Source organism: Bidens hawaiensis, unplaced genomic scaffold, assembly GCF_021521415.1.
Source record: "Bidens hawaiensis isolate Kalapana, Puna unplaced genomic scaffold, B.hawaiensis_p1.1 tig00038989_1, whole genome shotgun sequence".
Taxonomy (NCBI): domain Eukaryota; kingdom Viridiplantae; phylum Streptophyta; class Magnoliopsida; order Asterales; family Asteraceae; genus Bidens; species Bidens hawaiensis.
The window spans coordinates 106,696-119,961 of record NW_027505582.1 but is presented as its reverse complement, the minus strand read 5'-3'; the positions used below and the strand labels follow the sequence as shown (position 1 = coordinate 119,961).

At 35.5% G+C, this 13,266-nt stretch overlaps 2 protein-coding genes and 2 non-coding genes across 4 annotated transcripts; 2 read left to right on the top strand and 2 right to left on the bottom strand.

Annotated features, from left to right (window-relative positions):
* Positions 1 to 5,285: 5,285 nt before the first annotated feature.
* TRNAQ-UUG (transfer RNA glutamine (anticodon UUG)) lies at positions 5,286 to 5,357 on the top strand. Its single transcript has one exon. It is a non-coding gene; the product is annotated as a tRNA-Gln (tRNA).
* A 1,787-nt stretch (positions 5,358 to 7,144) lies between these two features.
* Positions 7,145 to 7,216, top strand: TRNAC-GCA (transfer RNA cysteine (anticodon GCA)). The gene has a single exon. It is a non-coding gene; the product is annotated as a tRNA-Cys (tRNA).
* Positions 7,217 to 9,409: 2,193 nt separating this feature from the next.
* On the bottom strand, positions 9,410 to 11,985 carry LOC143614087 (uncharacterized). Its single transcript, XM_077087621.1, has 3 exons — positions 11,544 to 11,985; positions 10,042 to 10,211; positions 9,410 to 9,796 (listed from the first exon to the last, which is right to left on the bottom strand). The coding sequence occupies exons 1-3, from the start codon at positions 11,983 to 11,985 to the stop codon at positions 9,410 to 9,412; spliced, it is 999 nt and encodes a 332-aa protein (XP_076943736.1).
* Positions 11,986 to 12,177: 192 nt separating this feature from the next.
* On the bottom strand, positions 12,178 to 12,987 carry LOC143614086 (uncharacterized). Its single transcript, XM_077087620.1, has one exon. The coding sequence runs from the start codon at positions 12,985 to 12,987 to the stop codon at positions 12,178 to 12,180; it is 810 nt and encodes a 269-aa protein (XP_076943735.1).
* Positions 12,988 to 13,266: the final 279 nt, after the last annotated feature.

Here is a 13,266-nt window from a genome sequence, read left to right as displayed (position 1 = left end):
TTTTTTAAAAAAATAAAATAATATCGTATGAAAAAGTTATGGACATTTTAAAATGACGGGGGAATTGGCATGTGTCTTGCATGTGGATAGAAAAAGTCAACAAAGGTGGGTTATTACCTTTATGCCCTTTGCTTCAATTTTTATTTATTAAATTAATCTTAGTCATTCAAATATAAGATCAATGGACTGGATTCTTTCTCACTCTTCTCATTTTTGTTGTCATTTGTATTTTAACTTTACCCTGGTAATTGATTGTGTTTTTTTTCCTTGACATTAAGTCTTTTTTCTTTATATTGTGTTATTTATATTATTTAACATTATGCTATATTTTGTTTGACACTGTGTTATAATTTGCAGTCTATTGTGTATTTTTTAGTTATATTTGTGTCTTTTGTTTATTTTCGTCATTGTGTATTTGATCTTGGCGTTATGGCATTTCATCAATTTTTTTTATTTTTTAATTTTTTTTTGAACGAGAACGATGATGAAAACATTTTAGTTTTTTAAATTTTTTCGTTTTTTAATTATATTTTGAGTTATGATTTTTCTATTATTATATTTGAATTTATTTTTAAAAGGTTTTTTGTGTGGTCTCAAATACTTCTCACACTTCTCATTTTTGTCCTCATTTTTATTTTAACTTTACCATTATATGTAATGGATAGAACTAGAATATATTCACGTTTAATCTTACTTCTCTATCTCTAATCTCTTTTAATTTCATATTCCCAACCATGGATCCATCGTTTCCAAATAATCATTTTTGTTATAGAGATTACCTAAATAATCAATACTATGAAAACACTTTTTATTATTCATACTTGAGTCAACTTTCTGTCACTAAAAATTTTCAAACCACATAAAATACTGAAAAACATACATGAACTTTATGTGATGTTGCTGAAGATGTTGCTTTAATGTCATCATGGTGTATTATTATTGAAGATTATAGTTGTTGCAAAAACTAGCAATATACATCAATGTGGGAAAAAGTAAAGAAGTTGTATGATGAAGCTCACGCAGAAAACAGAAAATCTTGGTAAGAGATATGTTTAACAAACTAAAGGTCGTTATAAACTATTTACCGAAAGGGTTCATAAGTGGGTTGGTGCATTGAGGAAGCATATCGACGCTTAAAAAGCGGAATGAGCCAGACGAATGTTGAGCGTGAAGCTCATAAAATTTATAAGCAAGATACAGAAAGCAAGTTTACTGATACCATTGTTATAATGAAGTTATGTGTAAACACCCGAAGTAGGTCTTACCTACACATTTCGACACAAAACGTTCTTGTCCTAAATATGAAGTGGAGAACGAAAAGAGTGGCGGTAGTACCAAAAGATCGAGGACTGCTGAAGAAGGAGACTATTCCAGCCTAGAAACGCTAAATACTAGTTGTTTAACAATTCAACGTCCAACAGGTAGAGATGTAGCTAATAAAAAGTAAAAGGTAAGGCTTCTAATGCAATTATTGAAGAAATTCATGCACTGAAGCTTATTGAAGACAATGATAATACGTTTTTCAAAAGAAACTCGACATGGAGAAAGCAAAGCCACGTCAAAAGGAAGAAAGAGGTCTAAAGAAAATGCAACTCCTGCATCTTTATACACAATTACGAAAGGAGCAATTGCCATCTACTAAAGAAAGCCTAAAAAACCAACTAATTTGGAAGTTTTATGGAAAGTGAATCTAGTTCCAAATTTTATATATGTGTAAGATTATCTATTGTGTGTTTTTATTTTTAGTGTGTTTTTAATTGGTATATAAGATGTTTGATTATCAAGTTATGTATTTTATTTATGTGTAAAATATTTGATTATTAAGTTATGTATTGAGTAGATTTGAAGATATTTGATTATCCACATATGTATTCTATGTACTTATAAAATAAAATAATATGATATATCTGCTCATTTTAAATTATATTCAATTTTTCATTTGTCAACATTTCATTGGATGGTTGATTGTATCTAGAAAAAATAATTCAACATTTCCAGTCAACTTAACATTATATATTCCATTTGTCAAATATTTATTGGATGTTTGGTTTTTATTTAGATATAAGATAATATAACATTATCCACTCAATTTAACTTTATCTTCAATTTTTCATTTGTCAACTTTTCATTGGGTGTGTTGCTTTTATTTAGATAAGAAACAATAACATCATCTGGTATGAAAATCCATTATTTTTCTTGCATAAATATAGCACAAACTTGATATAATTTCTCATTTAAGTTGAACTTTTCATTTCAATCTCTTTAAACAATATCATATAGTGAAAGCTTATCAAATAGCTTCAATTCAACATACTCAAATAAGTTTGAAGCATGGCAATAACGAGTTAATTAATCAAATCGTCAAATTAACGACATCATAATTTAGTTACTCACAAAGATGCCAAATATGATCATAAGAGATCATCCTCTTACAAGAAGTAGGCATTGCAATTGGGAACGTGAGTAGGGTGAGGAATGTTTGATGCAAGACTACTTTGTTGATCAACCAACGTACGATCAAACAATTTTTCGACATAGATTTTGAATAAAAAAACTATCATTCCTACGCATAGTGGCTGCTAGTACGACCAATGACATTTATTTTCAACAAGACATGATGCCACTGAATAAGTCAAATGACTTCTCCCTAGGTCTATTAGTGAACCTTTTCTCCAGGGATTATAAAACTAGAAATATTCTTGTTATTGCTTCAAATCATATTCCCCAAAAAGTGGATCCCGAGGTAATATCTCCAAATAAAATAAATACGTGTTGTATCCTTTTTTTTATTTAGCTTTTGGTAACCATGTAATAGAGTCGGTATCTATATATTCATCTAAGGATATATCTTTTATTACAACAGTTACATGGTCTGTCACCATTGTAGAAATCTTTTGGAGTTGTGCGGGTGTTAGCGTATAGGGCATTATTTGAGAATGAGTGAAGTTGTAACAAGGGCCCCACTTATAAAGTTCGTACAAGGTATATTATTTCATGTTTCGGTCCAGAGTACCAAAGAAGGCCAAATGATGGTGATTTAGCAACACTAGGCCATGTAGGGATTGAACGTGGATTCCCATGAATGGTTTGCAACACTGATTGTATGCACTTTATCCTACCAATTGAGTTGGGAAATATGCAAGTAGAAGTGGTAAACCAACCTTTATTTTAGAATCTGTTACATCATATGACTTATGGATATGACACACATTCTTTAGATAACACTTGGTACGTGCAATGATATTAATGTCCTCCAATGATCTCCTATTTTAGTGATGTACTGTATGGTCGAGCACCAAATGTGAGTTATGTCGTGAATGGTCAGGAATATAATAGGACACATTATCTCACAGACAATATATCCTTCATGGGTTTTCTTTGTTAAGTCTATAACTTCTCCATAACATCATAAACATAAAGTATTCGCTTAACATCAAGAGTTCGTTAAAAAAGATTTTGAACGAGCATTTAGAGTTCTACAGGCTCGATTTGCATTTCTTCGATATCCATATCTTGCGTGGAATAAGTATATGGAAGGAAAAGTTATGATTATAATCATTCATCATATGATAATTGAAGATGAACAAGACACATACCTTCACTATTATGATCCATCTGAATATGTGACAGGCCTACAAATTGGTAATGAAGAAGTTCTAATGAAGACAATGAACAACCTTTCAATACTCTAATGAACGAATTACAAACCTATCAAGTTATATGACCAATAGAGCATGGTTTGCATTAGAGAATCTCATAACGCTCTAAAAATCGATCTAATTGAGCATATATGGAAACAAAACATTCATTTGGTGAATAATTATGCAGTTTTCATCTTATATACTTATAATTTTACATAAAGTGTCACGCTTGTAACTTAAATCATCTATGTAATTAAGTGTGTTTAATGAACGTAACTTTTTTTAATAATTATTCTATACTTAATATAATACTATTTAAAATAAAATAACATAACAAATTTTGATTAGTTATAACATATTTTATTAGTTATAACAAGTTTTTATATAATAAATTAAAACCTGAATAAGATATATGTAATAAAATAATTGGTTTGTATAATGTTGTGAATGAAAGGTGAAAAGTTATGTTGTGTAGGTAGATGAGAGAGAACTTAGTTTTCTTTTATTAAAAGTTGAGGTAGGTTAGATTGGGTTGTAAGTAAAGTTTATCTTATAAATATTGCATTCAATACTTTTTATTTGTTCACTTAAACGTTGTCTTTTTTTATTTTATATTATCTACGCCTCAATACAAATTTTGTTAAAAATTAAGACATGTCGTATGTAATACAATTTAGTTTTGTTAAATAACTTTTAATATAACATATGTTTTGAGTGGCATTTCACTCCTAACCATGTTATTCGATGAACGTAACGTATTTTTAAATTCTGAATATACCATTGTGACCTATTTTTTTTATTTTGTATTTTTTTCAAAATCAAAAGTAACTTAATTAAAAGCAAGTTGTTCAAAGATAATCTCGGCAAGGTGCTAACTTACAAACCCCCTAATGAGCAGTACAAAATAGAAGAAGCCACCTAAAATTTATAAAGAACTACCCACCTCAATTGTATTCATCAGATAACTCTCGATTAACATCTCATATTAGCGCATTCACGTCAGCTTCTTTATCTCTATCTCTATAATTACACTAATAATATTATATTTTCTCTCTTATATATAATTAAATAATACTTCTTTTACATTTTTATCATTATATTTTCTCTCTCCTCAACTCACAATCACTTTCAAATATATTAAAAAATAAATAAAGGATAAACAGTGTTCCTCCAAATTTACTCATCTTTTTTAAAAAATTTCTCTCCCCCGCTCACAACCACTTACAATTCTCTATAAATTTTTAAAGATTTCTCTCACGAACATTTTTAAAGATTTCTCTCAGAATACTCAACTTGATGGACGGGTAATCAAAAGAGAAAGCAGCACCAACATGCAAGGACACATCATTAGATAGAGACGATAAACTAAAAAACAACATAAATTCATCCACTTTTTGGAGGTGTTTCCAAATCCAATATCCATTACATGCATGTCGGCCTAGCAACAAATCATTTTCGTTATACATATTATCATTTCAAACATCATTGCAGCAAAGCATTGAAGTTTTTATCATCAAATAGGAAGCAAGCATCAGTTTTCCAAAGCAGCAAGAAATCATCGTAGGAAACAAGCATTAGTTTAGGAATGTATCGTCTACTGTAATCGATATACATATAAAATTAGATCGACAAGGTGTCGCATCTGGTTCTATGGTGTAGTGGTTAGCACTCTGGACTTTGAATCCAGCGACCTGGGTTCGACTCCCGGTAGGACCTCTTTTTGGTACCCTTTTTTGCTTTCTATACTTTAAACTTCATTTTGAACGAATGGTTTTGTGAGGTGAGTTACGTAATTGTGAATTAATACACTGAATGAGTCTCTGGAAACTTAAACATGTTAAATGCCTTTCTTGATAACTAACACACGGTTTTAATTAGGAATGTATAGATTATGCATCATCTAATAGCAAGATGTGAGTTCTACCATTCCCAAATGCACACAAAAAATAAGATCTACACTTAATATGATTTTTCATAGAAACATGTCCACTATTCGGTGCTGGAAGTAGAGGTGTCAATTTCGACCCACTCAACTTTACAATTATATCATTTGCTTGCTGTAGCGAGTGAACCCAAAGTGACCAAACATCATCACCTAGTTTTATATCAAAGTTTTAATCTTTTCTTAGGGTAATACAAGTTATATAATTGATTTACAGTAACATATGAAGCATGTAAGGCTTGGTTTTAGAAAGCGCGCCTATGCTGTTAGGTGATGTTCCTAGCGCTTCACATGGTTTAAGCGGCATGCTTACAAGAGGCAGTGGTGAGGTGGCGCTTTGCAGGAGGTTGATGTCCCACCCGTAGGTAAGGTAACCATAAGATAGAGATGCCGCTCCCAATGAGGCCCTGAGCATATCTGGTCTTTATTTAGCATGATATACTCATAAAGTGTTATTGTATTATGTATTTACTTTTTGATCTTATGACAATTTGATAGAATATGTTTCCAAAATCTAGAATCTGCATCCTTGTGTTATAATTAAAAACCGGGTTGAGTTTAAGAGTTTCATCAAGCAAGTAGTTGAGATTGAATTAACGCTCCTTTTATATTTCATAGAAACATCCAAACGATTTACAATGAAGTGGCAGGTAAGCGGGCAACAAGCTGCGCCGCAACCCCCTTTTGGATAGCAAACCCAATCCGACTAAAAACAAAGTTTTGATTCTTATGGGCTAATACGTTACTATACACAACTTTCTGAACCCTATTCAAAAAGTCCACGGCATCCGGAGCTAAGAAACCAAAAGTGTCAAAGGCGAAGGGGATAAACACGTGTTGATTCTCCAAACAAGCTCTCTCGTGTTTAGCAACCTTGCCCGATGCCGCCTTCAATGCTGCCTGGCCTGCTACAAATCCAGTGTCCCTAATCCCAACAAGAGGGGACACTCCTGTGAGGTCGACACAAGCGTGTTTCCCCATACCCACCCAAAAACAAGTATATCGGCCGGTCGTAATGTAGATCTTCCTTCTTGAGATCCGTAAGAAAGTTTACGGGGGCTTCCTTTTTAGCCGAAATTCCGGCTCGTTTAAGAACATCGCATAGAACATCCCTCACTAAATCATGCCTGTACTTAAACCCAGACAACTCTTTGCAGTGAACCGCATGCTCGCCAAAAGAATCCAAACAAACCTTACGGCAAACCGGGCACGGCTCATCTATCGGAAACAAAGGGATCATTAACCGATACTTCAGGATGGCCCGGTACTCCAAAGCCAAGATTGAATTAAAATTTTTTTTTTCTGTTAGAAGCATTTGAAGGTATATACATTTTAAGAATAAGGTAGGTGCATTGTTTAATAGTTAATGGCTGAGAACAAAACAGGAGAACTGTTGTCCGGAACAATTGTTGAGGCTGATTTCGTTTCTCTTCGTCTCCATTCTATATATTGACTCCTTCATGTTAGCACAATGGTCCTGGTGTCAAGTTTCTGTAATATTTGTAATAATAATAACAGTCATTAGTATAATATAAAACCATTCAAAGTAAGTTCAAACAAAGGGTCCATAGCTCAGTGGTAGAGCAATTGACTGCAGATCAATAGGTCACCGGTTCGAACCCGGTTGGGCCCTTCAATTTTTATTTTTTGCCAACAAGTGTTCTGTAAACTCTTTTCTCTAAGTGTTCTGTCAAGTCAACACGATATGATCACTGGTCATTTGCAGCTAGCTCTCTGTGAGTGTCACACGGGCGAGACCACTTGAACCCGCATTGCATCATTCAGTGCTTCTTGAGCCATGTCACTCGTGAGGTATGATCGGACATTAATGTCACATTCTCAGCTAACAAAATTGGGCTACATATGTTTAATGTCACCAATAGTGTCCTAAAGTGACAAGGGTATTCTATACCACTTTGTAAATCCTGTTTTGGTCATTCATAATAAGAACAATCACCTGAGTGTTTAATCTATACTTGTAAATTATAAAGCATTTTGCATGGTATGGGTATGTTAAGAACTTTTTTGTTTAAGAGTTTTACATGATTTAATACAACATCTAATGCAAAGGTGTGGAGGGCAAAACTGGAGTTTACAAGGAAACCTTCAATTTCACTTCATTGCTTACATTATATTTGTCCGTTTCTATTCCGATGGTGATTAAAATCCGCTCCTGCTGTCATTCCACTGTGGGTTGAGAAACTTTTGATTTGTGTGGCTCCATCTACCGTTCTCTCACTCTTGATTAATCATACCCAGGTCAGTCATTTGTTAAATCCATTCTTTGAATTGGGTTGCTACTGAACCGATCCATAATCGTATGTATTGAAGTCTCAGTTATCACTGTGTAGGGTGATACTTACTCTTTATAGATTGTGTAAAGCTTTAGCTTCAGTTATTTTTCTTGTCTTGTATGTACGTATCTGTTCCGGAGATTAATGGATTTATGTTTTAACACTACTTTGTGATATATTCTTTTTATGTAACTCAATACTTGTAGACATGTGAAATATATTTCTTATTGAGCTTTTCTATAGTTTTTATTTAATACTCCGTATTACATAATATATATTAATAGGTGTATTGGTCGGTTTGGGTCGGCTTAATTGTTTGTTTGATGTGGCCCGTTTGCCTTGACAATTAAGTTCACTTTTATTTTCTTTTAACTATACATGTCGTTTATGTCCGTTCACGCTTAATAACCGCTCATTTATACTATTAACAAATGAAGATAAACGAACATCTTCAGTCATTTGTTCGATTATTATTAAACTAACATGCCCTGTTCTTGTTCGTTCACCATTTATTCAACAAATTATTTTAACCGGTAAATGTAGGTACCTGAAGAATCTTAGGTATAAATTGAAATGATTGAGAATCTGAATATTATAACAATTATAATATTGGATTATAAAAGTTTGGTATCTTCAATAATGATGTGTGTATTTCAGTAATTACATACAAAGGTTATATACATCAAAAGGCTTAAATTAAGCCAAAAATCAAGGATAAATAAGAGGCAATACAATCAATAATAAAAAACAAATATTGACAAAATCTTTTCCTTCTTATACTCCCTCTCAAGTTGGAGCATGAAGGTTGCGAATGCCCAACTTGTCGAGTAATAACTGTAGTTGTCGAGCTCCCAACGGTTTCGTGAATAGATCAGCGATTTGAGACTTGGTATCGATATGTAATGGGTTTATCTCTTTTGATTCGACACGTTCCCGCACAAAGTAGCAGTCCATCTCTACGTGTTTCGCTCTTTCATGGAACACTGGATTGTTTGCAATGTGTTTGACAGCCAAGTTGTCGCAAAACAGTTGTGTCGAGCCTTCTTGCACAACATCTAATTCTCTTAAAAGCCATCGTAACCAAAGAATCTCGCTTACTGTGCCGGCCATCGCACGGTATTCAACCTCCGCCGAGGATCGTGACACAACTGACTGCTTCTTTGATTTCCATGACACTGGCGCCCCACCTAAAAGTAGTAGGTAACCACTTCTTGATCTTCTCATATCGGGACACCCAAGCCAATCCGAGTCCGTGTATCCTACTAAATTTGTTCCCCTTCTTTTGGGAGCAATAATCCTTGGCCAGGTGTGGCTTTTAAATATCTCAGTACTTGCATGGCAGCTTCCATGTGATTAATGCGAGGATCCCCTACGAATTGGCTTAGCACATTAACTGAATAAGTAATGTCCGGTCTAGTGGCTTGCAAATATAAAAGTCTACCCACCAGTCTTCGATATTTACTTGCATCAGTGCGTGCCTCTTCATCGTCGTTTCCAAGTCTCGTGTTTTGTTCCATGGGAAAAGCGCTCGGTCAACAACCCGTCATGCCACTATCTTCAAGGATGTCAAGGATATACTTTCTCTGATTCAAAACTATTCCTTCTCGAGTACGTGTGACTTCTATCCCCAATAAATATTTGAGCAGCCCAAGGTCTTTAATACTAAACTTTTTGTCAAGAAACGTCTTGGTCTCTTTAATCTTTTCCATATCATTGCCCACGAGAATGACATCATCCACATAAATGAGGGCTGCAACGAAGGAGCTCTCGGTTTTGAATATGAGTAAGGAATGGTCGGCTCCAGATTGCTTGAAGCCAATTTGTTGCAACGACGAAGTAAACTTTTGGTACCAGTTTCTTGATGCTTGTTTTAGGCCGTAAAGTGACTTTTTGAGTCGGCACACCTTGTTTTCTTTTCCCTATTCAAAACCTTGTGGAATCTTCATGTAAACTTCTTCGTCTAAATCTCCGTGCAAGAAAGCATTGTTGACGTCAAGTTGGTGAATAATCCAATTTCTTTTGGCGGCAATTGCTAGAAGTGTTCTTACGGAAATGAGTTTGTGCCATGAAAGTCAATCCCTTCCATTTGTGTAAACCCCTTTGCTACCAACCTTGCCTTGTACCTCTCGATTTGCCCGTTCGGTTTGTACTTTATTTTATATACCCACTTTGATCCGATAGCTCGCTTTCCTTCTGGTAATTCTTCAAGGCTCCACGTGCCATTTAGTTCAAGAGCAGGGATTTCTTTCTTCATCGCTTCTCTCCAATTCACGTCATGTATGGCTTCGTTAAAAGTTTTGGGCTCATCGTTTGAACCAATGGCCGCCAAAAAGGCTTTATGTGAATTAGTGAAATTTTTATAAGAAATAAAATTAGCAATTGAGTGTACCGTAGAGGAATCTTGATTGGCGGCGGGTAATGCTTGGTCTACGGATGGTGGGAGATCAACGATGTAGTCATTGAGATGCGCCGGACGAGTCGGTTTCTTTTCCTAATAGCCGGTTCTTGGACCTCGTTAACACTTTCTGTTTGTTCGTCACTAGGACCAACATCATTGGTTGGGTTATTTTCTATTGGGCCAATATTGTTGTGAGAAGCTATGGACTCATTGTTCTCTACTGGAACATTTTCATTTGTTTCAAAATTATTTGGTTCATGTTACGTGGCTTCTGTTTCCCCATGCATGTCTTTAGGGACACCACTAACATTATTGTCTTCAGGAACAAAACCAACATCATTTTCTGATATTTCATTTTGATTGTTGTTGGTGGTTGCTTCATGGGAAGTGTGCTGGTACCAAGGTGGTAGTTCAAAAATCTCTGATTCTTCATTTTCAGTTTGTATGTTTATGCTGCCATACGGAAACATGTTTTCAACGAACTTCACATCCCTTGATACCACCATCTTATTATTCTTGACATCGAATACTTTGTAACCCTTTGTTTCGTAAGGGTATCCCAAGAATATACCCGGTCTCCCTCTTTCCTCAAACTTACCTTTCGTTTCGGTGTTGCGGTAGTAAGCAAGACAACCGAAGACTTTCATATGATCATAACTTGGCTTATGGTTGTAAACAACCTCATAGGGGATTACATTATTAAGAGCTTGGATGGAAGTCTATTTATTATGTATGCAGCTGTTAAAATGCATTCACCCCAAAAGGTGGATGGCAAGTGCGCTTCAAATTTTAATGCCCTTGCGGTTTCAAGTAAATGTCGGTGCTTCCGCTCAACGACTCCGTTTTTTGCGGAGTGTGCGGACATGTCGTTTCAAGTAATATCCCTTTTTCTCTATAAAAGGTTGTCATTCGGTTCGAAGTGAATTCCCCTCCATTATCACATCGAATCCTTTTTACAGTTTTATTAAATTGCGTTTTAATCATCTTATGAAAGGAAATTAAGCAATCACTTGCATCCAACTTATGTTTTATTAGATAAACCCAAACCGATCGACTAAAGTCATCAACAATAGTCAAAAAATAGTTTGCTCTAGTTAACGAGGGCGTGCGATATCTTCCCATATATCACAATGTAAAAGTTCAAAGCAATCTTTCGCTTTAATAAAACTAGTAATAAACGGTAATCTTGTAAATTTTGCTTTCGCACATGAATCACAAACATCATCATCAGTTTTAAATGAAACAAAATCAAAAAAACGAAAGTTTACTGTGTGAAGCATGTCCCAAACGTTGATGCCACATGTTATTCGTAAACGCCATAGCCATCCTTTTATTTCCCACCATTCTCATCCGGTATAGACCTTGTTGACATTTACCCGTCCCAATCAATTTCCTCGAACTCAAGTCCTGCATAACAAAGAAATCCGGGAAAAAGGTTACTGCACAACGTAGATCTTGAGTTAAACGACTAACAGATAACAAGTTGCATGTAAATTCTGGAACGTATAGGACGTCACGAATTTTGATATCATTTGGCAAAACACACAATCCTTTTCCCTTAACGGGTACCGATTCACCATTGGGTATAGTCACGGGCAATTCTTGTGATGATTCTATGTTACCAAGGAACGATTCAAAACTGTGGGTTATATGCTCAGTGAAACCCGAGTCTACAACCCATCTGTTACCTTCTTCGAGTCTACCTGCCATGTTAGCCATTGGTTGAGTAACTTCCACATTAGATGGGTTCTTTGCTGTGAATAAATTGATGAATTGCTTGTATTGTTCTGCATTCAACCCCGGTATAGGGCTTGACTCGTTTCGGCTTGGCTCGCCGCATGTAGCAACAGCCTCTACGCATGCCGCCTTTGTCCTTCCTTTTTCTGCTTTTCCCTTTCCGGGCTACCATTCCGGATAACCGACTAGCTTGAAGCATACGTCACGGTTGTGACCATCTTTCCCACAAAAGTCACAATGTTCTGCCTTGTCTACAATGATCCTTTTGTTATTTTTGGGCCCGTTTTGGTTATGCGCAGCAGCAGCTCCATCTCGTTTCATGAAAGCTTGGAATGCAGCGGAGTCGGTGTTGGTTTTCTTCCCTGTAGACACGGCACGTTGTTGTTCATCTTCATAAACGAGACGGTATGCTTCTAATAATGTAGGAATGGGTTTCATAGCAAGAATTTGAGTTATGATGGTGGAATAATCGCTGTCGAGTCCGAGCAAAAACTCGTACAATCTTTCTTTGTCTCTTAAGTCGGTTAACCTTTTGCTTATTCCACAAGTGCATCCTGCACAGGAGCATCTTGGGACAGAGATGGTTGACCCGATTTCATCCCATAAACTTCTTAGTTTTGTGAAATAGGCCGACACAGAGGACCCATCTTGGCTAGTTGAAATCAGCAGTTGTTTCAATTCGTATGCCCTAGGGGCGCTTTCGTTTCCGAAGCGATCTTTCAAATCACTCCATATCTCTTCGGCAGAATTAGCATACCTCACACTAACTCTTATTTCTTTCTCCATGGCTGTAGTTAGCCATCCTCTAATCATGGCGTCACAGCGTAACCATGACGCGTGATTAGAATCTTCAGTTTCTGGTTTCTTCAAGGTTCCATCGACGAACCCAACCTTGTTTTTGGCAAACAAAAAAGTCTCCATCTCTTGGACCCAATCAAGATAGTTGTTGTCATTCAAGGCGTCATTAACATGCATTTGCCTTGGATAGTCAGAGGGGTTCAGGTAGTAAGGAGAAGTATGATCAGCAGCTGGGTTTATTTGGTTTGGTCTTCACCTGCCATGGTGAAACAGTAGGCGGCTGTGTTTAGGGTTTTGAAAATAAGAACGAGCTGATTGTAAAACCACGCTCTGATACCATAAAAGTTTGGTATCTTCAATAATTATGTGTGTATTTCAGTAATCACATACAAAGGTTATATACATCAAAAGGCTTAAATTAAGCCAAAAATCAAGGATAAATAAGAGGCAATACAA